Below are 27,205 nucleotides of genomic sequence, written 5' to 3' on the forward strand. Positions count from 1 at the left end.
AAGGGGGTGTGTGTCCGGTCCTGGTCCGGAGTGTCTGCAGCTCAACCCAGGCCTTCCTCCGTCCGTCATCATCATGTCATCGTCATCGGGTACTCTTTCTGGCCTTTGCACTTGCAGTGACTTGTGGGAGGTGTGAAATCACAGAATCATGCCGGGTGTCCGTATCCTTACTGTGGTCGCTGGTACTGTGAACAGCTTCCGTTTCTTGATCTCCCACCATGTGATGCGCCATGCTCCAGGATTAGCGAGGATTATCTTGTTTACCCTTCCTAACCACCCTGCAAAGTAGGGGCTCATTAGTTCCAGAGAAACGTGGTTGTGTGTGCTGGGGCGCGGCTGAGCTGGAGAAGGACCCCGGGATGCGGGGCTTGGTTTCCTGAGGCTCATCCGGTAGGTGTTTGGGGATTGCCCGGGCTCTTCTGGATCCTGGAACTAGTATTTTCTCCGCCATTTCAGGCTCTGAGCACTGACTGTAGGAACCGCGTTTTCATGCGATACATCTCTGAGACGGAGCCCAGGGCCTGGGACCCGGTAGAGTTGGAGTGGAGGGCTGTAGAACTGAATGAGCCGACGCCATTCGCTAGTGTAGCCACATTTCTTCAGCTGTCCTGAGCTACTTGGCTTCTGTCTCCGGGGGAATGGGCGTCCCGACCCCTCTTCACGTTTGATGGCTTCATTTCCCTCTTTGTTCCCGCTTCTTGTCTCCTAGCTGCCTTACTTTTCCAGTCTCCCGCACTGGCTTTTCTGTTTTGAGTATCATCATGCCTACATCTCCTTCAGCCTCCTGTTCCCTGGCCTTGACCCTGAGCGGACCACTGCCGAGCTTCTTGAAAGAGGAGCGTCCATAGCCTCTTCCCTGCAAGGGCTCCCAGCCAGGCGGCAACCCAACCCACTGCAGCCGATGGAGACGTGTCCTGCTGGGGACTCAGCTGTCTTACTGTGAAATCCAGTGTTTCTGTTTCTTCAAAAATAGTTTTGATCTTTAAAATACCGTGGAATATTTTAATGACACGAGAGGACTGTGTAATAAATAGCCGTATACCTACACACTCACTCAACGAATGTTAGCCTTTCGTAGTTTTGCCTTAGACCTATGTAATTTCTTTCTTTATAGGTTACAGATACGGTTAAAACCGTGCTGTGCCCCTTCTCATGCCATTCCTCTCCCTCTCTCCCCTTTTGTAGGAAACTACCACCCTGAGCCTGGGGTGTCCCTTCCCATCCAGAGTTTTAGACTCCCACCGGTCATGCAGGTGGCCCCGAGTAAGAGAGTGCCTTGTTTCAGGTGCTCTAGAACCTTAAATCAATGGCATCAGACCGTACTTTGCCTTCTGCCCCTTGCTTTCATTCCTCCGTTTTAAGATCTAGCCACACTGATCCAGAGAGCTCTTGGTCATTCATCTTAACTATTTGAAACTATTGCATTCATACTTTTTCCACAATTTATTTATCTTTTGAGTGACTTCTTTTTTGCCTTTACGTGATCTTTTTGTGCCCTTTGTCACCATTAACTACTTTCGGGTTTTTGAAGAACCTTTCTTGGATGTCTCCTGGCCACTTAACGTTGCTCTCCCCCATGATGGGGCACAGGGCCGACCGGGCCACGTTCTCCGTTCCTCCCGGAGCTCGTCGTCAAGCAGATGTGCACCAGGGTCACCTTACTGCCTATGTCTCTGTCTTGGTGACTAGCCATATGATTTCAGTGACAGTGAAGCGGCATTCATTTGGGGGCCACTGGGCCCCTCACACCGTTCTGAGCCCTTGGTCGTGCCCCCCATGGCTGCCCTGGGAGGCGGGTGAGGCCATCGTGCCCTTCTGTGGACGAGAAGCCGAGGCTCCAGGAGGCTCAGCCCCTTGCCCGAGGGGGCCCAGCTACTGATTGTGGGATGCAGATGAGGTGCAGCCTTGAAACCACTGCGGTGTCTCCTATGGGCGACCCAAGTGTCCCCCCAACCCCTTGCCTTCCTGCCGGTCTGGTCCTCCCCAGGCCCTGGCCCTGGCCCTGGCCCGCCCTCCACGGTATCGTTTTCTCAGTGTCGGATTCCCTGGGTGATCCCCTCTGCCTCTGCGGGCACGTGGCTGCCTCTCACCCAGGCCTCCAGAGCTGGCGCGTCCCCACAGCCCCCTGATGGTTCTCCCGGGGCATCTGTTGCGTCGCGTCGGGCCCTCAGACTCCAGCACCCACTCTTGTTCTGTTTACCTTCGGTCTTGCCCCTCTTTCCATGTCTTCCATGTGGTGATCGGAGGTAGCCCGAGGCATAGCTGATTTCCAGGATCGTCTGCAGTGACCAGCTGAGCTCTCTTCGGCAGCGTCTCTCAAACCTCCCCTCTCCTCTCTGTGCCCCACCCCCCGAAACCATGCCTCGCTCAAAGCCAGAGCAGCTGTGCCCCGGGACCCCTCACCCGCCCTTGCAGCCCTCAGGGCCGCTTGAGGCTTCTCACGGGTCACCCTCCCCGAAGCCGTGTCTGGTCTTGTCACTCCTCTGCTTTCCCACGCGTGGGGCTCCCAGTGTCCGGGAGTCATCGCCAGAGGCCCCAGCCCTGCCCGACCCCAGCCGGCCCTTCAGCCTCCCTCCCCTGGGCCGCCCGTGTCCCTGTCTCGTGTCTTGGCTCATGTGCTGTGCTGTCCTGTCCCCATCCCTTGCTTGCTCTAGCAGTGCCCGGGAGCGGCCGAAACAGCGCCACAAGGCAGGGGGCTTAAAACGGCGCACGTTTATTCTGTCACAGATGCGGAGGCTGGAAGTCCCAGACCCAGGTGTCGTCAGGGTCACGCTCGCTCTCCAGGCTCCAGGGGAGAATCTGTTCGTTGCCTCTTCCGGCTCCCGGAGGTGCCGACTCCCTTGGCTGCTGGCCGCATCCCCAGCCTCTGCCTGTGTCTGCATGTGCTGCCCCCTCCTCAGTCCGTCCTCCCCCCCCTCGCCTCTCTCTTGTGAGGAGACTTGTGATTTCACTTAGGGTCATCCTGGCAATCTTGGATGGCCTTCCGGTCCTTACCGTGACCCCCAATCCCATCTGCGGAGACCCTGTTTTCCAAAGGAGGTCGCGTTCAAAGGCTCCAGAGATCGGATGCACACATAGCTTCGCCCACCGCCCCCGGCGTCTAACCTTGGCTTCTCACCGCCTTTGACGTTCTCCTCCGCGTCCGCCCAGGCCCTGCCCTTCCTGCCTGCTGCGCCTCAGCTGCCACCTGGGACTGGGGCCGGCCCTCCTGGTCTGCGCTGCTCTCCCGGTCTCTGCTCCAGGCATGCGCCAGAAGCTCAATAAGCGTTTGACACCTCAGTTATTGGGGGCTTTTGCTGCCTCTAGTCGGACACCAGCTCCTGTCACCTCAGCCTGGCAATATTGCCGGGGCATCATCTTTTCTCTCCCCGCCCCTCCCACGGGGACTGTGGCAGTAGCCGCCTTGCCGACCTTTCTGCCCTCGGTCTTTCATCGCCTCCAATTTACTTGGAACACCACTGCCGGAATGATCTTTCCAGAAGACTGTTTTCATCTTGTCACTTGCTGGGAGGCTTCCGCGTCAGAGTGCCTGCGTGGCGTCTTTTGTAACTGTCGTCTGCCAAGCTGCCACTCTGTCTTCACACCCTCGGCCCCGCTCCTCTTCTCCTGCCTCAGCCTCACCGTGCTGGGCCGCGTCTGCCATTACCTGGGCTGTAAATTGGAATTTCCTGCGCTTTCATTTCCCCAAGCGTGTTCTCTGGGCAGCTTCCCGGGATCCCCCCGAGTTGCAGTGTTCGCTCGCCCCCCCCACACTCTGAAGAACAAAGAGCTCGTCGGCCTGGCTCCTCTCTGGTCTGGACTGAGGCGTCCTCTGGGTCCTGTCTTGCAGGGTCTTCTCTGGGCCCCTGCCCCCCGGCCCCCTATGTGTGCGTAGGCGAGTGTCCGTGTAGAAAGCTGGGGTACAGGTCGTGAGGGAAAAGGGGGGGCATGTCACAGACCGATGGGGGACACGCCTTGAGAGGGGTTCTGGGGAAAGGGATGTTTGGCCTGAGAGGAGAGGAACGGAGGGAACCAGCCCGGCAGGGGGAGCGGCGTATTCTGGGGAGGGCCTCCGGGAAGAAGCACGGGTGGAGGGCGGGAGGCCTTGTGTGGCCCATGCATGCGGCAGGGGACAGGGCCAGCTTGGCACCCTGCGTCGGGAGTTTGGGTCCCGAGAGCACCTCCGCTCGTTCCGTGTTTCACCTTTGGCCTTTTGTCCTCTTCTAGGTTAGAAAGTCAAGTCAGGAAGTGCTCTTGATTCTTCTGGAACAAGATCTAATTTCCCAGCACGATATTGAAAACAAAGTGTGTCCGATCCTGCTGGCACTCTCTGCCCCAGACAGCGACGACGAATATAAAGCAGAAGCCGTGAACGTGAGTCTGTCTAGGGAACGACAGCCCCACACCCTGGTGGACGGTCCCGAGCTCGGAGTGAGCCCGACTGGCAGTATGACAGGTGTTCGGTGTTGGCCAGCACTTGCCCGAACGTGGCGCCGGGCGATTCGGCCTTGGCCGGAGAAGGTCCACAGTTCGGACGCGTGCGCGTTTCGAAAGCAATCATCCTCGGGTCGACGGCTGTTTCAAGACAGCAGAGCTGTCGAAATCAAAGTTTAGGCAGAGTTGAGGCAAGATACAGACTTCTGCCGGGCGAGATGCAGAGATTTATAGGTCGGTCAGTCCTTGAACCCACTGGGATCATGGGCCTTGTTTCCCAAAGTAAGGGGCCCAGTGTAGTACGGGAGATGCTTTTGGGTAGTCCTTGGGCGATCAGGAAAGATCCAGTCGGCCTGTGTGTCTGTTGATAGGTGAGGACAGGCCGGACGTAGGTGTGTCAGTGGGTATGAGAGTCCACTCTGGAGAGTGCAGCAGTCTGAGACATGCCCCACTCAAGTATCGGTGCTCACACCAGTGAAAGGTGTATAGTGAGAGGACTAGGGCAAATACTCCATTTTCTTCTTTGAATTCTAGGGGCGCCTGGGTGGCTCAGCGGGCTAAGCGTCAGACTCTTGATTCCAGCTTGGGTCATATCTCACGGCTCGTGAGTTCGAGCCCCGTGTCGGGCTCTGGGCTGACAGTGCGGAGCCTGCTTGGGACTCTCCGTTGCCCACTCTCTCTGTTCCTTCCCCACTCACGCGCGCTTCCTCTTTCTCTCTCAAAAATAAATAAATAAACTTAAAAAAATAGTTAATTTTGTGGCATCCCTGGGTTTGTATGATTCTGTACCCATTGTGAAGTGACCGTATAGTCGTGGGCTTTCTCCTTGCTTCTGGAACCTTCACTCACGAAGTAGCTGCTAATGAGCCAGTACCAGCTTTCACGTATCGCCTTACACAAAGACTCCCGGGCTTAGACGAAGACTCTCGAAGACTCTCGTGCCTTCTCCTCTGTGGCCCGAGGGAAGCGTACCCGTGGCCGTCTTGTTTTGTGCGGCTGCTCCCCTGTCCACTGACCCAAGCAGACGGCGCTGCACGGCACGCCCCCTCCCCCGCCCCGTGTTTCTCTTACAAGAGTAAATACCCCAGAATTATCCTAGCAGTTTAGAAAAATCACACGTAAGGATTTAAAAAATCCTGGGCCTTATTTCTGAATACAATAAGATCCAGGAGACGGCTGTTTTCTTGGTTGAAGAAGAATGAGGTGAGAGAAAAGGATTCTTTCTCGAAGTGAGGAAACAAGCAGCACGGAGCTAGAAAATTCTATTGTAGCATGAGAGCGTTTGGTAATTCTTCTTCATTTATGTAGAAGTTTTCCTCAACTGTGAGTTACAGGGCTGGCTTTTTAAACTAATTTACGTTTTTGCATATTCCATATGTTTGTAAGATGAATCAGGCTGAAGAATAATTGATTATTAAAATTCAAATTCTCCAGGGTTCTTTTATAAATTTCAAGTTTCCCTATAAGAAATTAAATTTATTTTGCAAAATGAACTCGGATAATAGCATTTAGTTGGACTATTTGGCAGTTGAGCGGTGAACTTTGCCAGCTAGATCTTTTTTGTTGGGAAGTTGGTTAGGCAAGTACCCAAGGTTACGACCGACAACCAAGTATCTTATCCCTCCAGCCTGATAATACCGTGAAAAATAATGCTGGAGGCATTTTTGCATGATTTTTATTTGGTTTTGTTTCAACCACTACATTCTTGCCAGCAATATTCTTTTTCCCCTCCTCCTCTTCCTCCTCCTCCTTTTTTCTTCTGGCGAAAATATTTGGAAAATACAACAAGCCTTCAAAAAGCTATCTCCACAAATCACTTACAGAACAAATTAGTTTACATAGATTGTGTTTTTCATTCTAAGTGAGTGACTGATATCATTACTTGAATGTGAAAGCTTCCAGACGTGGCTGCAAAGAACGTTTAGTCTTGAACCCTTTGCAGGCCAGGATGCACCCACGTTTCAGGGTATTTCTGGAGGAGCCCCCCTTCCCTTCCCATGGAGCCCTGTTGGAAGCAGGATTCAGGCTGTCTTGTCCAACCCATGCATGCTTTGGTCAGATTCAGAAGCTGTTCTGTATCCCTCTCCTGGAGCCCGGAGGCCAAGAGGGGGTCGTTCCTGGAGAGGACCCACCCCTCGGACACGCTGTGTCAAGGCGCACAGAGGGCACCGTTCTCTTTAGCTCAGAAGTGACAGGATGGGCAGAGAGCAGATTTCCTTCCCCAAGGAGAAGCCCACACGTGTGGTTTTCAGAGCTCCCCAAGGAGGGCAGGGCTCTCAGCTGGTCCGTGAGTGACCCCCGAACACTGTGAGCACCCACTTGTGCTTGTGAGGTGACAGGTGAGGAGAGCAGTCAGTTGTGCTGCTCCGACACCCTCGTGCTTTGGACTCTCTTTCCAGCCATGCGGCGTGAACGTGGCCGCGGCCGACCACACGGAAACACACGCGCGCGCGCGCTCCTAGAACAGTGCGGTTCTCCGCGTCTCGCCCAGAGGAACCCGGGTGCCTCTGGAGGCAAAATGTGCATCTGCACTTTTTTCCCTTCGCTCCCATTCGAGGCGACAGTCAGCTCATGCTGGTGCCGGCGACCCTGGTGCGCACTTGATTAGGGAAATCAGAGGTAGCCAACGAGACGTGGCCTGGGCATTTGTAAATTGAGTTATGCGATGGAAATTACAGGCTGGTTTCTTCCACCCTGCTCTCTCACGGGCACATGCATCCCGGTTCGTGAAATCTCTCTCTGTCTGGCAGACGGCGCCCGTGACCCCCTCCTCCGTGCAGTCAGAAGGCTGGCTTCATCATCTGTCTTCCGTCATTTGGCAACTGCGCCGTGTGTTGATTTCTCCTTCAGAAGTGTGAGCTTCTGAACACAGGTGGCTTTCTCCCATCGGCACCCAGCACAGTGCCAGGCCCAGAGTCAGTACTAAATAAATGTTAGTTGTTGAATGAATGAATCGGTAGAGACCGGCAGCGCCACATTCTGTAATTATATCTAGACAGCATAAACAGGCCACCGGAGACCAATTAGAATTCCTCTTGCTCGCAGGAAGGCCATTAGCATTCTGAGATTATAACTAATTGTCAGAAGCCTATTTTTCTCTCTCAACACGTTTTCACATTCAGGCTTCCTCGCTTTTTGTCGTCATTCCTGTTAAGCTCATTTTTATTTGCGCATTTCCTTAAAAAGGAGGCCGTGGTGGTGTCTTCTAAAGAACAGTTGGCTCCGAGTAACTTTGTGAAGATGGTCATTCCATGCGACTCGTTCCCGGGGCCACCAGGATATCGCTTCCTGTCGCTCGGCGCGCTGGCCGGCTTTTAATGATTCTGGAAGTGTTTTCTGCGGGTCGTACTAAGGTCACGTGGGTGTGGCGGAGGAGAGGGGCGGCTGGAGAGACTGGGCACTCTTCAGTTGCCCGTTGCCCTGGATACGGGAGCCCTGCGTGCTCAGTTATTGCGGCCACCACTCTGTACAAGTCTGCCTCGAGCCGGGTCAGAGAGCCGTGTCCTCCGAGCTCGGCGCGCAAGCCTTTTCGTGTTGTGAGGATAACTTCCCCCCCTCCGCAGCCCTCCCCCCTGCCCCCCGCCCCCGCCGCCTTCCCGCCAGTCAGTGTTCTGCCCCCTCATGTCTGCTGTGTGCAGATTCCACGTAGACTAGCGGGTGAGCTGCTGACCCAGGCGGTGTGTGCCGTGAGGAAAGCAGGTTCAGAGTCAGGAAGCCCTTCCTCCCTCCCTCCTTTTCTCTTTTCCTTCCGACCCCCCACTTTTTTCTTTTTTGGGGGGGAGTGGGAGAGTTCTTTAAAAATTTGGGGGGGGTGGATAATTTCTCATTTTGTTTTGATTTTCAACTTGTAGAAAATTCTCAGGAATGAACTCTTGAACTCTTGCATACCCTCTATCCAGCTTCTCCAGGAGAATTTATTTGAGTCTCCCTCCTTATGCGTGCGTGTACGCGCACGCGCGCGCACACACACACACACACACACAGATACACATGTATGTATGTGTATGTATTTATCGGAGCCATTTGGGAGTGAGAGACATTATGCCCCTTCAGTCCGAAATATTTCAGTGTGTATTTCCCAAAGACAAGGAAATACTCTCTTAAACAACCATAGCACATTGATCAAAATCAGGAAATCTAGCACTGGTACAATGCTGCTATCTCCCCCACAGTTCAAGTTCAGATGTTGTCATTCGTCCAGGATCCAGTCCTGGATCACTAGGTGCATGGAATTGTCCCATCTCTTCGGTCTCCTTTTATCTGGAGCAGGTCCCGAGCCTCTGAGTTTTGTAACGTTTCCATGTGAAGACACAGGCCAGTTCTTTGGTAGGATGTCTCCCAATCTGGGTTCGTCTGATGTTTCCTCATGATTGGATTCAGGCTCTGTTTGGCAAGAAACATGAAGTAACATGTTCTCATGTGTCCTGGCGGGAGGCCCAAGACTCCAGTTTGTTCTGAAGTTGGCCTTTGTGGACTCTGGTGATTGGGGAGATAGAGGCGGTGTCTGCCCAGCTTTTAGGGACTTCTTTCCCCTCTGGACATAAGAAGGGGAGTTACTTTGAGGCTTTGTAAGTGTGCTCGTCATCAAATTTCCACCTAGTAGTATACGTCCATTGACTGTTCGAGTCCATCTACCATGAAGAGTGCTCCCTTCTCTGTTATTTGCTTACGGTTTGCTGAGGATTTTCGCATCTATATTCAAGAGGACTATTGTAGGCAATTTTCTTTTCCTGTTATATTTTTTGTCAGGTTTTAGACTCTGGGTTATTTGGGCCTCAAGAAATGAGTTGGGAAGCCTTCCTTGCTCTTTTGTTTTCTGAAAGGTCTTATTCAAAATTTGTGGTTTTTTCCCTTTAAATATTTGCTAGAATTTAAATATTTGTTAGAATTTACCAGTAAAACCTCTGGTCCAAGGGTTTTCTTTGTGAGATGGCTTTTGATAGCAGATCCAATTCAGATAGGGGGTTATAATCAGATTTGTTATTTCATTTGTGTCATTGGGTAAGTTGTGTATTTTAGGGAATTCATTAATTTCATCTAAGTTGTTAAATTTATTGGGCTAAAGTTGTTTATACTATTTCTTTATCCCTTCTTTAATGCCTGTAAGATCTGTAGTATTTTCCCCTTTCATTATGACAGTGATAGTTTGTCTTTTCTTTCTTTCTTTCTTTCTTTCTTTCTTTCTTTCTTTCTTTCTTTCTTTCTTTTTTCTTTCTTTCCCCTTCCTTCCTTCCTTCTTTCTTTCAAGTTTATTTATTTATTTTGAAAGAGAGAGACAGAGAGAGAGTGAGTGGGGGAGGGACAGAGAGACGATGAGAGAGAATCCCAAGCAGGCTCTGCACTGGCAGTGTGGAGCCTGACTTGGGGCTCAAACTCACAAAGTGTGAGATCATGACCTGAATCAGACACTTAACCCACTGAGGCATCCAGCCGCACCTCCCCCCACCCCGCCCCTTTTTTCTTTCATGATCAGTCTTGCTAGGGCTTTATCAATTTTATTGATGTTTTCAAAGAACCTACTTTTGTCTTTGTTGATTTCTTTATTGCTTGTTTTCTTTTTCATTGGTTTCTACTATTATTTCCTTCCTTCTACTTACTTCAGTTTGCTTATATTTTTCTAGCTTATTAGGGAGGAAAAACTACTTTTAAGCCCATCTTTTCCCTTTTAAGCATGTAAAGCTTTTACGTTTATATCTTTGTGCTATTTTGACCCTTTTATTAAGGAACGATGCTGCTTCTGATCGCAATCTGCGTCTTGTGGTCTACTTCGATGTTCGTAGAACTCCTCCAGGACTCTTACACTTACGGTTTGTCACAGTGTACTCGCGTGTGTCCTTTTACTCGCCTCATTAGGTGTCTTTACATTTAAAGTATTCCGCTTTCGTGAGCATGGAGGTGGCCTTGCTTGTATACCTAGTCTGACCGTTTCTGCTCTTTAATGGGAGCACTCAGTCTGTTTATGTTTGATGTAATTATTGATTATATTGGGATTGAATTCTGCCATTTTGTTATTTTTTTTCCATTTGTCTCGTCTGTTTTTGTTCCTCTGTTCATTCTTTCCTGCCTTCTTTTGGGCCAATTGAGTATTTTTGTAGTGCTATAATTTAATTCCTCTGTGAGTATTTTCAAAACCTGTAACACCTTGCAATGAAGTCATTCCACACCCTCCTTCTCCTATTTCGTGTGCTGTTGTTTTCACACACATTGGGACATATACCTTCCTTATGAACCTGATAATACAGTATTACAATTTTTGATTTAAACAATCATATATTTTGAAGAAATTAAGAAAAGAAAAAAATAGCCTCACATTTTTACCAGTTTGGGTAGTCTTCCTCTCTTTCCTGGATCTAAAGTTCCATCTGGTATCATACCTTCAGCCTAAAGAACTTCAGTATTTTTTTTAGCTTGACTGAGGATGAAATCTCTCCATTTTTTATTTAAAAATATCTTTATTTTGCCTTCATTTTTTCTTTTTTCTTAGAGAGAGAGAGAGAGAGAGAGAGAGGGCACACATGAGTGGGGGAGAGGGGTGGAGGGAGAGAGAGAGAATTTTAAGCAGGCTGTATGCTCAGCACGGAGTCCCATGTGGGGCTCGACCCCACAACCCTGGGATCATGACCTGAGCTAAAATCAAGAGTCGGATGCTCCCGCCTTCATTTTTGACTGATGGTTTCACTAGATACAGACTTGTGGCTTTATAGGTTTATTTTTGTTTTTCCTGGCATTGCTTTAACGATCTCACCCTGTAGTCTTCTGGAGAAGCGAGCTGTCATTCATACGGTCCTGTATTTATAGTAACCTTTCTTCCTCTGGCTGCTCTTAAAATTTTTCTCTCTATCTTTGCAGAGTGAATGCTTATGCTGATTTGTGTTTATTGAACTGTTTGGATTTGTGTGTTGGTGCACTGCACCTGACTCGGGAAATTTTGGCTGGTGTTCCTTCGAGTGCTTTTCTTCTGTGTATCATTCTTGTTTTCTCCTTTCGTCCTGGGACTTAGATCACACAGAGTCGGGGTGCTTCACACTGCCCCACATGTCTTTGAGGTTCTGTTTGGTTTTTTAGTCATTTTCTCTCTGATGTTCACATTTGATCATTTTTATTGATCTGTCTTTAAGTTCAGTGACTCTTTTTGTCATCTTTAATCTGCTGTTTGGCCTACCCATTAGGTTTTTAATTTCAGTTGCTGTATTTTTCAGCTCTAGTATTTCTGCTCTGACCTTTTTTATAGTTTCTGTAATCTCTGTGATACAGAGATTCTTTATGTGTCCTTTTTTTAAAAAAACTTCTTAATGTTTATTTTTGAGAGAGAGAGAGAGAGAGAGAGAGAGAACATGAGTGGGGAGGGGCAGCGAGAGAGGGGACACAGAATCTGAAGCAGGCTCCAGGTTCTGAGCTGTCGGCACAGAGCCCGACACGAGGCTTGAACCCATGAACTGCAAGATCATGACCTGAGCTGAAGTCTGATACTTAACCGAAGGAGCCACCAAGGCACCCCAATGTGTCCTTCGTAATGCTTACATTTTCCTCTTAATCCTTGAATATATTTATAAGAGCTTTTTAAAAGTTCTTGTCTGATAGTTGTGACATGGGATCTCACCTTGGTGTCGATTTCTGTTGACCACTTTTTTTTCTTTATTATGGATCACCTTTTCCTGTCAACACATAGGTAGTTTTTTCTTTTTTAAATTTTTAATGTTTATTTATTTTTAAGAGAGAGAGAGAATGAGAATGAGTGGGGGAAGGGCAGAGAGAGAGGAATACAGAATCTGAAACAGGCTTCAGTCTCTGAGCTGTCAGCACAGAGCCCAACTCAGGGCTTGAACTCACCAACCGTGAGATCATGACGTGGGACGCTTAACCGACTGAGCCACCCAGGCGCCCCCATAGGTAGTTATTTTTAATTGAACACCAGACATTATAAATGATACACTGTTGAGAGTCTGGATTCTGTTTTATTTCTCTGACGTGATTTTTTTTTTTTTTTCCTTTTTTGGTCATAAGATGGCTATTTTGTTTTATAAGGTGCTCTAAAAGTGATTTTTCATGTAGCGGGCATTTGTTTTGTCTGATCTCCACCTCCCTGCTCTCTCCTTTGTGGTGTGTAGCTGCTGAAATCTCTGGTCACTACTCGTTTGCTGGGTCTCCCAGGATCTCCCCCATGCACGTATAATTTAGCAGTCCATCACAGATTTTAGCAAATTGAATCAAGCACGCACTTTGGAGCTGCCCTGCAAATCTTTCCTATTGCAGCTCGTCTTTTAACGATAACGTCCCCTCTAGTTTCCGCCTTTGGTTGCTCTCCAGTGCTCTTAAATGGTTGTTTTTAATTTTTTTTCTTCAAGATTCTGTAGTTGCCATGTGCAGGAGGGTAAGTCAGATCAAGCTGACTGTGTTATTACCAGAAGGCTTGGTTCTTTTCTATAGTTTCCATTTCTTTGATGAGATTTCCTCTCTGTTCATTCATTAGGACTCTATTTCCTTTTAGCCTTTGAGCTGCTTCAGAGGCTTTTTAATGTCTGGTAATGCTAACATCTGGCTCTTCTGTGGGTTTGTTTCTACTGACTATTTTTCTTGACTGTGGGCCACATTTTCCTATTTCCTCTCATGTGTATGAATTTTTTTCCAGATCTGTGTTTTTGTTTTTATTTTTTTGCAACATTAAGTTTTTAATTTTAATTCCAATATAGTTAACCTCTAGTGTTATGTTACCTTCAGGGGTACATTCTAGTGATTGAGCAATTCTATACATCACCCCGTGTTCCGTGTTCCTCGTGGTAAGTGTACTGTGAGCTTTTTATTGTCTGTTGTTAGCAACCGACGAAACATTGTAGACACTCTGGATTCTGTTATTTTCTTCTGAAGAGTGTTGCCTTTGTTCTAGCAAATAGTTCAGATTCTCTTCCCTCTGCGGTAGTCAGCAGCTGAGACTATTCAGTTCCTTCTGCCTTTGAGCAATTGCTTTTCCCTGTGAACCTCCCCATCTCCTCTGGGTATGCACGGTTTTGAGTTCAGCCAAGAATTAAAGGAGTATTTAATCACAGACCTGGGGGAGCGGGGCTTGCCCTTTTTGTCCTTTCTCCCTTCCTTCCTTCCTTCCTTCCTTCCTTCCTTCCTTCCTTCCTAGGATTTCTGCCCTCATTTTTCAGCTGCTCTGGCAACCTCCCTCTCTGTTCTCGGACTTTTCAAGCCAGGAATGCTGTACTTTTTGCTTGAGGTCCAGTTACACTGTGTAGCAATGCAGAACGGGGCGGGTCAGGCCTGGGCAGAAAAGCAAGGTGCATTTTTATGGAGCATGGCTCCTTCTCTCAAGGATCTGCTCTCCTGTAGTTTCTACCAGCCCTTGATCTTTTCCCAGTGGCAGCCAGTCATTTTCGTTTTACTTTAATTGCGGTACAGGTAACATACAGTGTAATGTGAGTTTCGGGTGTACAATACAGTGATCCAGCACTTGCATACATCACTCCGTGCTCATCGTGGTAAATGTCCTCTTCATCCTCATCACCGATTTCACCTATCCCCCCCCCCCCCCCCCCCCCTGGTGACCACTGGTGCCCTCTGCAGTTAAGAGTCTGTTTCTTGGTTTGCCTCCCTCCCTCTCTCTGTCTCTCCCTCTCTCTTTTTTTTTTTTTGCCTTTGTTCATTTGTTTTATTTCTTAAATTCCACATAGGAGTGAAATCATATGGTAATTTTCTTTCTCCGATTGGTTTATTTCATTTACCATTATACTCTCTAGCTCCATCCATGCTGTTGCCAATGGCGAGATTTCATTCTTTTTTATGGCTGAGTAATAGTCCATTGTGTGTGTGCTGCCTTCCATAATTTGGCAGTTGTGAATAACGCTGCCATAAACATAGTGTTTATAGTGTTTGAATGAGTGTTTTTGTATTTTGGGGGTAAATACCCAGTAGTGTCAATACTGGATCGCCAACAACTGTTTTTCTACTCTGACCAGCTGTTATGTATTTCCTGCCTCACCACTGCTGGGGTTGGGTCACATTAATTAATCTCTCCGAGTGTTAGTTTCTCTATCTGCAGAAATGACGATAAATGATGCCCAGGTCATAGGGTTTGGGGAAAGGAAAGTGAGTTAACACACACAAGTTGTTCATTTATGTTTCGGACACATGCTAGGTACCTGGCAAATGGCAATGCTTGAGCTTCAGACAGACTCTTATCTGAGGAAACCTTGAGGAATATTTGGCCTTCTACCGATCACATTACTAGGCAGAACTCAAAAGAAAGTGTTCTCCACGTTTACTTCCTGGGTATCTGGGCCGTGTTTTGAATATCAGCTTCTGGAATTTACTGGGAGGTGTGTGCAGTATGTGGGCTGTGGTGTGTCAAGTGACTCTGCTTTTTCTCTTGCTTCTAGATCATCTGCAAACTGGCTTCGGTGCTGAACAAGAGCACAGTTGAACGCCTGCTGCTCCCTCGCTTCTGTGAACTGTGTGGGGACGGGAAGCTCTTTCAAGTTCGGAAGGTTGGGACACGGAGTTTCGAAACTCAAAAAATTCCAACAGTTGGAGAATTCAGAATCGATTCCTTGGCAGTTTCTCGGCTGCTTTAGTAGACGCAGGCTGGAAGAAAAATGTGGCCACTGGGAACCACGTGAGGGGAGCCTGTGCACAGCGTTGCCCATGTCGGCTGCAGCTAGGGGTGTGCGCAGGGACCTGGAGACGGGGTCCTGCGTGAGGCAGCCCCCTACTCTTAGTCGCAGGAACACGGGCAACGGGACCTCACTGACTTGCAGTTAGGTGCTGTGCCCTAACGTGCACAGTCCTTCAGGAGCTGCGCCCCTTTGTTCCAGAACCCTCTTAACCTTTGCCGTACCTTCCAACTCCAACCCCTGCCCTCCCCCTTCCCTTTCGGTGGCTTGTTCACTTGGTTACCAGATTCTTCCTCTCCGAGGCCACTGCCACGCCTCCCCAGACAGCCTCCTCCTCCTCCTCCTTGCTGCGTCACTGGCCACCTTCCCTCTGGTCTCTCCTTGTGACGCATCGGCAACAAGAGAGGTCTCATCGATCACGCAGAGAATATTCGGGGTCTCTTTTGCTTTATTGCTCACCAAATGCATTATGTATTGAGATCAGTTGGGAGCCAGAAAGTCCTAGGATTTGGTACTCTGTTTTAAGTCTTCTGTTTCCAACGCACCAGGGGCACTGGGCTGTGCCGTGTGGGCGGCCGGCTCAGTAAATTCTTGTTAGGTGCCTGACTAGAGGAGTCATTGCCCTCGAGGCTTCTGCTTGTTAGTTGTCATGATTTGGAAAGACAAAAAGAAAGCTGAGGATAACGGGTATGCCTTTTGCCTTTTTAAGGTGTGTGCTACAAATTTTGGTGATATTTGTCATGCCGTTGGACAAGAAGCCACTGAGAAATTTCTGGTATGTGAAGTTTTGCCAGTTGTAATCGCTGATGCACTTCTTAGGGCACTTTTAAAATCAAGTGTGAAGTTTTGTACTTATGAATCTGTTACTTCGGAATGACAGCTCAATTTTGCATTCATCCGTTCCAAATTTCTTGACTTCTGAAGCCTTTTCCCATAAGTGTTAGGCAGCTGGCCCATGGAACAGAGTGGAAGCAACCCCAGCCCACTTTACTGTGGCCTTTTGCTGTCACCTCCTCACTGATCACTACCTCCCCTCCCCCCCCCAGTCTCTTCTTACTCTCTAAGCCACTCTGTCCCTTCTCCTCTGCTCTTTCTAGAATACCTAGACTCTACCCCCTCACTCCTGGGCTCCCAGACCAGTGGGAGTTTTCTAGGTTACAGGTTAAAATTCAGACCTTTCTTGGCCTTTGGGGGCCCTTCATAAGTACCTTTCCTGCCTCATCTCTTGCCACCTCCCCTAGTCTGGGTGGGTCTCACCTTTGGCCTTGTGTCCTACTCATGGGGGGCGGGGGGTGGGTAAAGCCCAGGGGTCTGCATTTCCCGTCAGTCCCCTCGAGATCCTGATGTACGGCAGGACAGAGAACCACTTCCCTAGCCAGCAGGTGGCCTTTCGGCTCCCGTGGCGCTTCCTGCCTTTCCCCCTGCCACACCTCTGCTCCTCACCGTCCCTCTCTTTCCAGTGTCTTCCCCACCTGGTGGGACCCAACTCGCGCTTCAAACCCGGCTCGAATGTGCACACGCCTCTGCAAAGTCCTCTCCTTGTCGAGGCTCACCTACCCACTGTGCCAGAGAGAATGAATCCCTCCCTTTTCAGCACCCCCGTAACATTTTGCTCAGAGTACGTGCATGTCTCATCACACCTCATTATGGTTCCGCTGATGTGGGGTCTTCACCCTCTCCTGTTCTTCTCTGTTTCCCTGGTGCCTACGCAGAACTATGCTAAATAGGGGCTGGCCGCTTTTATTTGACAGGATGCCCAGCCTGCGTTTTTATTTGACTTTTACTGGACGGGATTTTTACCGGACAGGATGTGTCACCTGTATGGTTAGAATGCAAGCTCAAAAAGTATACTCTCTAAATTGATTTTTAAATTCAAGTTCAGAAGCTCATTTTGTTTTATTTCAAGTGGGCACCAGATCACCATTCTTCTGACCCCCCAAATAATTCTTCATGGGCCGTCGCTCTGAATCGACAGTCTTCTGTGTAATGAGTCTGAATGAAGGACAGCAGTGCCCGACATGCTAACCTTTCTGTCGGTGGATATTTCCACAGTCGGGTATTCACGTTTGTGGAGCATTTTGGCTGGTTATTTTACGTTGGGATATCAAAAACAAAGCCTCGTTTTTGAAGGATACATTTTAAAAGAGGATGTGGTCATGACCCTCCTACAGATAGCAAGTGAAGAAAGAGGTCAAAGATTTTATTGAAGTCCTTTATTCGTGAGGGAACCGGTAAGGTCCAACACCTGGCTTACTGGGGAACTCGAAGGGCCACGCGTTCATGGTCAGACCAAGGGATACCGACGCGAACTTGCATGTGGATTCAGAGCTGCTCAGCGCCCAGGGTGATCATCGAGCACATTCCACCGGACACGTTTGCATTTCTGTGGATAGGAATTATTTTGCATTACTGTCAGTTTTTAACAATTTACCTTCTATCACTTCCATCTCTAAAGGAAATGTTTCCTCATGTCCTTCCATAGTTTCTTTCCTTTTCAAATGATTCCTTTTAGACTAGGATGTATCTCCCTCTTCTTTGTCGTTAATTTATGGATATGGCGTAATGAAAAAAGGCACCAAAAAAGCTTTCTGCCCTTCTCAGGGTGATCAGGTTTGAGTAGCACGGTTTTGTTTGCTTTGGTAGATCCCAAAGTTTTTGGAGCTCTGCTCAGATAATGTGTGGGGGATGCGAAAAGCCTGTGCGGAGTGCTTCATGGCTGTGTCCTACAGCGCGTCCCCGGAGGTCCGCAGAGCGCAGCTGTCACCCCTCTTCATCAGACTCATCAGCGACCCCTGCCGATGGGTAAGTGCGGGCCGCTGGGCAGCGCTGGCCGCCAGCCACCGCGGGCCGACTGGCCTCGTCTCGGCCCCTGGACTTGTGTCTCTTCGGCTACTGATTGGCGTATTTAGACCTTGCGAGGGTGAGGGCGCTTAAAGTCGCAGAAGCTCTGGTGCGTGGTCAGCAGGCGGCACACACCCTGATGCCTGTCATGAACGAGTATCAGAGAAACGAGAAACGAGAAGGAAAACACTCTGACCGAAGAGTTAACCTTTTCCGTTCCTCTCACAAACATGCCCGTTGTGGTCCATACAGTCTGGTCAGGCACTTTGTGAAGTGTGCAGTCACTCGATGTGGGATTGCAATTCTGGGAGAATAGAAACCACAGGATGGGACTGAGTTTTCCCTTATTTTCCGTTGAAAAATGGTCTGTTTGGAATTTGGAGAAAGCCTTAGAAACATCTGCCTCGCTAGACCCGATTCGGCGGACAGTGACGCGTCTGGTGGTCAGCCGGCTGCCCGGCCTGGGGCCTGACTCGTGTGGCCGACGCCACATCTGCTGCTCTGTTCTCTCCGTTCGCAGGTGCGCCAGGCGGCCTTCCAGTCCCTGGGCCCCTTCATTTCCACCTTCGCGAACCCCCCCAGGGCTGGCCTTTATATTGGAGAAGACGGCCCCCTCAGCATCCGACCACCGGCTCGGGGCCTGGACTCTGACTTCACCCCGGGGTCGCCCGGCACAGGCAGTTGTGGAAGCACGTCCTCGGCCTGGTGAGCTCCGAGCGGGATGATTACCAGGGCCCGCGCTTCACCTCAAGCGTCCACCTAAAATTTTAGCAATTATCTTGTCTGGAGCTTTAGTAACAGTGACCTCCTGGGCAAGATGGAATATTAGAGCTTTAATTATGTAAAGAAGCAAAAAGTAATTGCAATAATGATTTTGAAGCATGACTACCGGGTTGTAAATAATGAAGCTACTGTGTCTCCTAAATTTAGATAAAATATTCATTGAGAGTAGTGATTAAATAACCTGTAAAGAAAATTTTCTCTTACTTTTTGATTAATGAAGTTCTTTGGGTGACTTACGCAAGCGAAGATGTGAAATCCCTCAAATGTACGCTTATGCCGTGGGATGACGTTACGGGCGCGTAAACGTGGGATATCGCGTGCACGTAAAGGGGCCATTCCTGACCCACCGTTGGCGGACGCTGTGCTGCTCCTCTAGTCAGTTCTAGCGATCGATCTCGGAGTTTTTTCATCTTTTGTCTGAGGATCACGGGTACAACGCTAACCAGACCGCTCGAGGTCGTTTGCAAGCGTCTCTCCCTTGTCAACATCACACCAGAGCACGGGAGTAGTGATTTACACGTCAGATAGCACACCTCCTTTTTGAGACCGGTGCGTCCTTCCCCCCCATCGTTGTCCCTCCACATTCACTGAGCTCCTGCCGAATGTTAGGCCCGAGTGCACACGTCCCTCAAGCGTCTCCAAGTGGTGAGCAAATAGCGCTCACCAGTGTCGCTCAGTACCTTTTGTTTTCCGGTGCCTGCCCCCCGGTGGGGTGCTAATGAGCGGCAGGCACACGCAGTCTGGCTTTGGGCGTGTGGCGGCAGAAGCCAGGGTGACTCCCCACTTGCATATAATGGAGGGATTGGCTGAACTTTTGCGTGGCATTTTCCCTGCACGCGATACGCCCGGTGGGGCAGAGGGGGCTGGGTAGACCTCTCATGCTCTCGCGAGGCTATGATCTGCTCGCCCCCGGGAGGCCCGGGAGGGTCGGGTGGCCAGGGAAAGAGGAGGACCGGGCCCGGGAGGATGTGGATTTCACGTTTACCCATCTTACTTCCAGTCTGTTACATGGTGCTGAAAGTGCCCCCCTCGATCTTAACCTAGTTCCGCAAGGCCGGCGCGCACGGAGCCAGACCTGCCCACGGAAGGCACGTCCGCGGGAACCAGCAATTTCCCGTGCCGTAGCTCCTCTCGTGGCATGATGGGAAACTCAGTGGAAGACTCTGCCTTGGCTGGAGCTGAGCTGACCGGGCTCTCCCCAGAGGCCAGTGCCACCCTCAAGCTCCCTGAGAGGAACGACCTCCCCGTCAACAGCCACCCTGGACCCGGCTCTTGGACCTGCCCAGAGAGTCCTGAGGACGTATTCGATAATTTCCTCTATTGGCGAACTCCTCTCCCTGACATAAGCAAGGACCTAGAAGAGCTGCTTCTGAGCGAGGCTGGGCCACGCGAAAAAGGCTGCAGCAGACCCGAGGCTGTGCAAAACAGCTGCGTGGCCAGGAGCGAGATTCAGAAAGTCCTTGATAGTTTACAGGAGCATGTGATGGATGATCCAGATGTTCAAGGTAAACGTCATCCATCGTGATTAAAGAGAAAACGGGGCCTTTCTGGGCTGTGCGCCACAGCGCCTGTGTGTGCTTACCTCGACGCACACAGTGCCCACGTGGGCAGGAGAGACTCTCTCTTGGTCTCCCCACGCTGGAGCTCTGGGGATCTCTGTGCAGGTACCTGTCGGGTTTTGCCTCCTGGTTTTGCAGCTGTGCGAGGCCGAAGTCAGCTTTAATAGAAAGGCAGATAGTTTGCGGGGCCCGTCTGTAGCAGTGGAAATTTTATGAGCTCCTTGGATGCTGTTACATCATTTCCCACGTTATAATGCTTTTTCTAGTTACAAACCGCTGAGAATGGTGCTCCTTTTGGAGCCTATTAACTCAGCCCTTAGCCAAACTTTAAGGTTTTTGTCTTTGTACAGCAAGGAAAAGTACAACTTCTTCTCTGGGGTATTTTTCGTTTTATGACTAGTGCTCCCACTGAGCATCTGATCTGGGAGCCGGGCCTTGCAATCCATATCCATTATCACGCCTCTCCTTGCTCTAAACAGTGCTATATTTGTATTCTTCCTTGGGTTGGGGAAATTGGAAAAAACAACACTGGCTGCTGTTGCCGGGCAAAGATTTGTGAAGCTTTCGGGAAAGGAAATGTGAAAATCCAGTTAGCCCTCTGATTATTCTGTTTCTTTAAATTTATAAAGGAAATTAAGTCAATGTTTGCTGAAGGATTGAGCACATGTAACATATCACTTCTAATAGCTACAGACAAAGGTCTGTTTTTGGAAAACACATTTCGAAAGCTGCGTTGATCTCAGTGCTGGGACCCGGGCCGGGTGTTGGGGCAGCAGTGACCTTACGGTCAGGTGCAGGGGTAAACGAGCCACGGGTACAGGGTGCAGCAGGGGCTGGGACGGGAGGAGGCATGGTGCGCCATGGAAGCATGGGGCAGGACCCCTGAGGACAGGGGAAGTGTCTGAGGGAAGGCCTTGCAGAGCGGGCAGCGTTTGATGTGGCCCCCGAAAGACGACGGCTAGGAGCCCGCCGTCCAGAGGAGTTGAGAGGGATGAGTTTCAGAGGGTTCCTTCAGCTCCTGGAAATCGTCGTTTGTAAAAGCTCACGTGTATGCGCGTGCCTGATTTCTTTTTTGAGGAAGGACCCGTGGCTTTTCATCAGAGCTCATAGGGATCTGTGACCCCCAAAGTTTCAGAAATAAACGACACGCTGGCTATTTGTGAACTGGCTGCTGCTGGAAATGTGACTCGGGCCATTGGGAAGGGCCTGGTGTGCTGCGTTAAGGAGGTGGGACCTTGCCCTGGGCCCAGCGGGGAAGCCAGCTCCAAGCTGTAAACATTTCAATGAATCTTGAGGTCTGTTGAATGTAACTAGTAGAAAGCAGGATGTAGGAACTAGTGTGTGTGTGTGTGTGTGTGTGTGTGTGTGTGTGTGTGTGTATGTGGTGGAGAAGGCAGCCATCTTGCTTTATAAATGGGGAGCAGGACCCCTCACCGAGTAGGTGGACCTTACAGACACTGGCATTCAGGCACCGTGGAAGATGATGGAGGCAAACCCTGATTGTCCTAATTGAGGCGTTTCGAGTTCAGATTTGATGCTCTGTGCATGGCTGGTGTTTAGTTGGAACAGTTAAAGTTAATGGCCGTAAATATCACCACCTCCCCGAGAGCTCGTTCTGGGACCCCGGAGCACGGCTACTGCCTGGACAGATGTGCAGAAGGCGCGTGCTCACGTGGCACACCCACAGCCAGGCTGCCTTGTTGTGAACACCCCTCTGAAGTGAGTCCCTGCAAATCAAATAAAGTTATTAAAATTCTTGAAACTTCTCTTCCTGCAGCTCAGGTTCAGGTATTATCAGCTGCACTGAGAGCCGCACAGCTTGACTCTGTGAATGAGCCCGCGCACAAGCCGACAGAAGGTCTAAATGAAGTGTCCGTTTCAGATCCCAGCCCTGCCTCTGACAATCAGATGGCTCTGTCGGCTTCATCATCGCAGAAGGAGCTCTCCGTGGCCAGGATATTACAAAGCACAGTAAGCGTTTGCCCTCTCCCTCTGCCCCTGAGGATGTGACAGAAATCACAAAGCTGCATTTTCTTTTATTAATATATCTTGGCAGAGATGATAAATGCCAAATTTAATTTTGTTCTTAAGGTCATGTTTTGGATAACTAGACAACCAATCAATCAGGTGATTGATAACCCTGACTCTTCTCCACAAAAACAGGAGTGGGGGGACCAACGAGTATCTTCCCTCTTCTCCGAAGAGGACGAATCTTGGTTCTTTGGGGGAGGATTAACCATACACATGCCCCGATTCACCGCTGTTTTACAGCTTTTGGTAATAGCACAGGGTGGGTTCAGGCGGCTCCTAGAACTGGAGGTTGGCCCAGGCCTCAGCAGGTGGCCCACCATGTCCGGTCCTCGCCCTGTAGATGCTCTCTTGGCACATGGTCGCTCCAGTGGTGGCCCCGGCATGCTGTTTCTTGGAGGAGAGACTTTGAAAGGCCAACGGCTCAGCAGTTTTTATCCTGCAGCCTGGAACCGGCCCCCGTGAGACTGGGAGTCTGCATTCAGGGAGAGGAGGGAGCCCGCAGTCTGCTCTCACTTCGGGTCCCTTAAGCTTTCCAGCTCGCCAGTGGCGAGAGGCTCCGACGCCTTCCTAACTCCTAGTAACTTGCTCTGGGGCCACTTTGAGCTGGGGTCCTTCAGGGGGTGAGACTAGAGCTTCAAAGTCTGGGAGGAGTCCAGGACCATGAAATCATGGGCGTGTTGGCCTCTCCTCCGTCCCTGTGCCATGGTGGATCGTCTCATCAGGCCCTCGGGGGGCCGGAGCCCCAGCGGCTGCACCACCCACACCGTCCATAATGAGATCTTAGGGACTGAGAGAACTCCGCACCTCCCTTCCCCTCTGGGCCTGTTCCAATAAAACAAAACAAAAGACCCGCTTGAAAAGCCTGAATATAAGATGTTTAGGGGTTTGTCCAGGTTGTCTTTGATCAGTAAGAAATGAGGTGATGTCCTGTTTTGCTGGTTTGTTTTCAAAAACAGGCAAGAAAACTCTCGTTGGTAGCGTGTTGCCTAGAGGGCGGAGATCACAGGTTAGGGAGAAAGGCATGGCCGTGTCTGCTGTGGTGGAGACGTGATCGGAATCTGGCTTCTTTGTCACATCCGGAAGTGAGAGAAAAGAAAACGAACAGATTCCTCCGAGTTGGCTCTGTGGCGTGAGGGATTGGAAAGGGCTCGTGTGAAGCAGGCCTTTGGCTTCTGGGGTGGGTGCCAGGGCTTTTGGATCCGCAGCTGGACTCTTAGGTTCCACTGGGATCAGTCAGGATGCTTCCCATTGCAAAAGAAGGGAAAGGGAACAGAAAACTCCCAGAGCTTAAGTGATCAGGACAGTGTTCTCTCCCAGAGACGACAGAAGAGCAGCCGAGGCCGGGTGGCTGGCTAGTGCAGTGCCTCGGTGTTGACCCCGCCCCTTGCGTCTACTCTGCCTTCTTCGCGCACGTCCGTGTGGCGAGATGCCTAGTGCGGGGGGAGGGGGGGGTGCCCTGGAGCTTCTCACCTGTGTCTTGACTGCCAGGTGGTGGTTTTCTGGGGAAATGACCTTCCAGTGCCTCTTGAGGTTTGCTGTCACTGGTGGTGGTACGTTGCACCCGGGGCGAGTGCTGTGCATAACAACCGGACCAGAGACTTCGGAGTCAGATTAACTCCTGCGAGAAGACGAATGACTTGTTGCGTATTAACATATACGCATTTATTAACTTGGGGAAATTGAGGTCTTGGGTTACCATACCAAAACCTTTCTGTTTGGGGCTGGCCTCTGTTGAAACAAGCAGTACGTTTCAGTGGAAACCTGGGGGGTTGAAGATTGTGGTAGCATATGCCTCGGAGCAAACGAAGCATCTATCGGTGTATTAATCGACTTTCCTGGATCATATATTGAGCTGATTTGTCAGGATCCATTAAGCTGGCAGACAGCATGACATTTCAAGTGCACGTAGGAACCCATGTGACGGTTGGAGGAGAAGGTCAGGTTCATCTCTGCTAATGTAATCAATGATCAGAGACCAATATGTCACCGCTGAGTGTTCCTGCTCATTTTAATTGTTAACCTAATGTAAAGGTCCATCAGCAAACGTTAGAAGTGTTTGTACACGTGAAAATCGAGAACGGTTTTCCAGGTAAATACTCCTTTATCAGCTGTGTCTTTTCGCTCAGACGGAATAGGTCTTCCCCTTACTCCGCTCCATCCGTCCCGGCAGGTGTCTCCAGTTCCCGAGAAATGCCGGACGAGTTGGCTCCGTGCTGCCTTCTGGGATGGCTTTTGTCTTAAACTTGTGACATTACTTGCCGGGCATTGATTAGCCACCCCGGGACCCTGGGGCTTAAAGGATGGTCAGTGTAGGTTGTCGGTTCTCACCAACATCAGCCTGTCCTCTCTAAGGGCCTCAAGCAGTCTTGAGATGAAAATGTACGACATCTGTTTGCCTTGGCACTTAAGGTGACCGACCTCTACCATGTCGTCTGTAACCGTGCAAATGTATTTTTTCACATCTGGAGAGATACCAGTGACTGGAAGGGAAGCACCAGTATCGGTCCGTGGAGGTCATTTCCGGCACCGAAAGAGGACTCCTTGAGGGGGGAACAATAGGACAGCTTCCTGTTTGGGGTAAGTTCGTAACGTGTCCCATCAACTCTGCAGGACCCTGGCGAACCCTGCGGTGGAGTCAGGGACCCTCTGGAGACCGAGCAGAGGCATCTCCCCGCCCCACTCGAGGAGAATAAATCTAAATTACAGGTTTGTTCCTTGAAAAGAAAAGCAGTTGAAAACTTCACATTTTCTGGAAGTTAAATTTAAGAACGGCCAGGGGAACCAGAGAGTTCCCATCCATATTAATGACTTCTCTTCGTTCATCATCTGTGTTGCTGATATTTTCTCTGTAACTTACTTAAAAAAAAAACACAAGTTCTGAAGGAGTGTTTAGAGTCTTTTGAACAATCTAGAACGGTATTTTAATAAAGCAAATCAAGTATGAGAAAAAAATGTGACACCTGTCCTTTAATAGTATCTATACAAGTCATTTCGGTTTTGGGGGGTTTTTTTGGTCTGAAAAATTTTTGACAGATTCTTTGGTTGAACTATGTTTGACTTGGTTCTATCTTGTGGATTGGCTTCTTGTGTTATGTAGGGTCTCTTAAATGCTTTAAATGATTGTATTCCATTATCCTTATAGACCTAAAGGTAAGTGGGTGATGTCTGAGGAAGGCGGTGACCCATCCCATCAGTTGGGAGAAGCTAGTGAAAATCTGCGTGTATGGGCTCGAGGTGCCAGGCAGTCACAAGACAAGGTGGTTTCCGTTCTCAAGAGCGTGTGCATCGGACTAACCAGATGTTGGTGTCTAGAACGTTCTCTGGAATATCCCATGTTAGACAAATTTGGAAGAGATGGGTCTAGACATTGCTTTAACCTCATTCGGTCCAAGTCGAAAATTCACCTCCTGCAGAGCAGTTCACCAATCCAGAGCCCTGAGCTTTGACGAAGGCCTCTGGTTCCTCTGACGTCTCTGCTTTGCTGTTTTCACCTCCAAATTCCAGACTCCTTGTTTTTCTCAGCATTTTCCTTCTCTCCTGCGAGCATGATGGTCTCCTTTCTCTGCTCTTTCCCAGGATGTAATACCTCAGCCCCTGCTAGATCAGTACGTGTCGATGACTGACCCAGCTCGAGCCCAGACTGTCGATACCGACATCGCCAAGCACTGCGCCTACAGCCTCCCGGGGGTGGCGCTTACCTTGGGCAGGCAAAACTGGCATTGCCTCAAAGATACGTACGAAACGCTGGCTTCTGACGTGCAGGTAAAACGAGCCCGTTCGGCGGCACACGCGGAACGGGGGGGGTGGGGTGGGGGGCGCGGTGGTCGTCTGCTTGGGAGTAAAGGGAAGGGCCACAGGGCGTGCTGGCCTGTTTCTCATGTGGGTGCCATCTGGCACGCCTACCAGGCCTTCACGAGATGAACGCTTTGGTGGCCGACCCCTGGAGGTGTCAGTTCTGCCCTAAAAATGCCATCTGTGCTCTTGGTGACGGTGACTCGCGCTTGCTTCCCGTGATCTGTGTTCTGTGCACCCGCAGTGGAAGGTGCGGCGGACCCTGGCCTTCTCTATTCACGAGCTGGCTGCGATTCTTGGGGACCAGCTAACAGCAGCTGACCTGGTGCCCATCTTCAACGGATTTTTAAAGGACCTGGATGAAGTACGAATAGGAATTCTCAAACACCTGTATGACTTTCTAAAGGTAGGAAGAAGGATTAAAAATAAAGAGCAGACCTTCCCACTTCAAAGCAATGTCTTAAAAAAAACAGAAACAAACCCCTGGCTGCGTGAAGGAGCAGTGAGAAACAAAAAGCAACTAGTCTGGGTTTCTTCGGTTGAAGTCTACCATCCAGAGTCTTACAGAGGGTGTTCTCGGTGATGGGTGGCTGTTGTTATTTGTTGCCTTTGAATCTTCCTGTCCCTCGGAGGCCTCATCCCACGGAGGATGCTAGACGCGTAGCCTAGCGCGCCCCGTGAGGACGAAGGAACCCCGGCCCCCCGGGTGGTGCGCACCGTGCCCGGGGTCACCCGGGGGAAGAAGCCGGCTGCGCTCCAATCTCAGTTCTGCGGGAGGGCTCTCTCTGCAAGACCTTGCTGCTTCCCTTCCGGCCTCTCCAATTTTTGTCTTAAAGGAATGATGAGTGTAAAAATAAGGCTTTAAAAATGACCTAGAGAAACTAATTACTCGCATCCACACGACCACGAGCTGCCCTTGACGGACTGGGGCTCATGACGCACCGGCTCTGCTTTGCTCTCCTGCTGACGGCAGAGAGCTGACTCCCTGGGAAACAGCAGTGGCGTTGTTTTCTGAACACACACGCACGTGTTGTTTTCAGGCAGGAAACCGTGAGAGGGGGAAGAGCTCGGGGGCATCCAGGAACACACAGGCACACACACCCACCGGGGCGGAGGTCGGAGGCATTCGGGGGTACACGTGAGGTCCCTTAGCAGCAGCCTTAATTTACAACCACA

General features: G+C 50.1%; 1 protein-coding gene across 8 annotated transcripts in view; it reads left to right on the forward strand.

Moving 5' to 3' along the window:
• Window positions 1-27,205, forward strand: part of LOC125936457 (serine/threonine-protein phosphatase 4 regulatory subunit 1-like) — an 82,694-nt gene that overhangs the window by 46,886 nt on the left and 8,603 nt on the right. For 6 of the 8 annotated variants that reach the window (XM_049650557.1, XM_049650559.1, XM_049650564.1 and 3 more), the window contains 10 exons: window positions 4,207-4,353; window positions 14,790-14,897; window positions 15,733-15,798; window positions 17,667-17,825; window positions 18,385-18,569; window positions 19,692-20,152; window positions 21,984-22,177; window positions 24,848-24,943; window positions 25,814-25,999; window positions 26,274-26,435. In XM_049650557.1, coding sequence (XP_049506514.1) covers window positions 4,207-4,353; window positions 14,790-14,897; window positions 15,733-15,798; window positions 17,667-17,825; window positions 18,385-18,569; window positions 19,692-20,152; window positions 21,984-22,177; window positions 24,848-24,943; window positions 25,814-25,999; window positions 26,274-26,435 — 1,764 coding nt within the window. The remainder of the gene's footprint in view (window positions 1-4,206; window positions 4,354-14,789; window positions 14,898-15,732; window positions 15,799-17,666; window positions 17,826-18,384; window positions 18,570-19,691; window positions 20,153-21,983; window positions 22,178-24,847; window positions 24,944-25,813; window positions 26,000-26,273; window positions 26,436-27,205) is intronic. The other 2 variants (XM_049650561.1, XM_049650560.1) reach the window with 2 other exon arrangements.

This window comes from Panthera uncia (assembly GCF_023721935.1).
Source record: "Panthera uncia isolate 11264 chromosome A3 unlocalized genomic scaffold, Puncia_PCG_1.0 HiC_scaffold_11, whole genome shotgun sequence".
Taxonomy (NCBI): domain Eukaryota; kingdom Metazoa; phylum Chordata; class Mammalia; order Carnivora; family Felidae; genus Panthera; species Panthera uncia.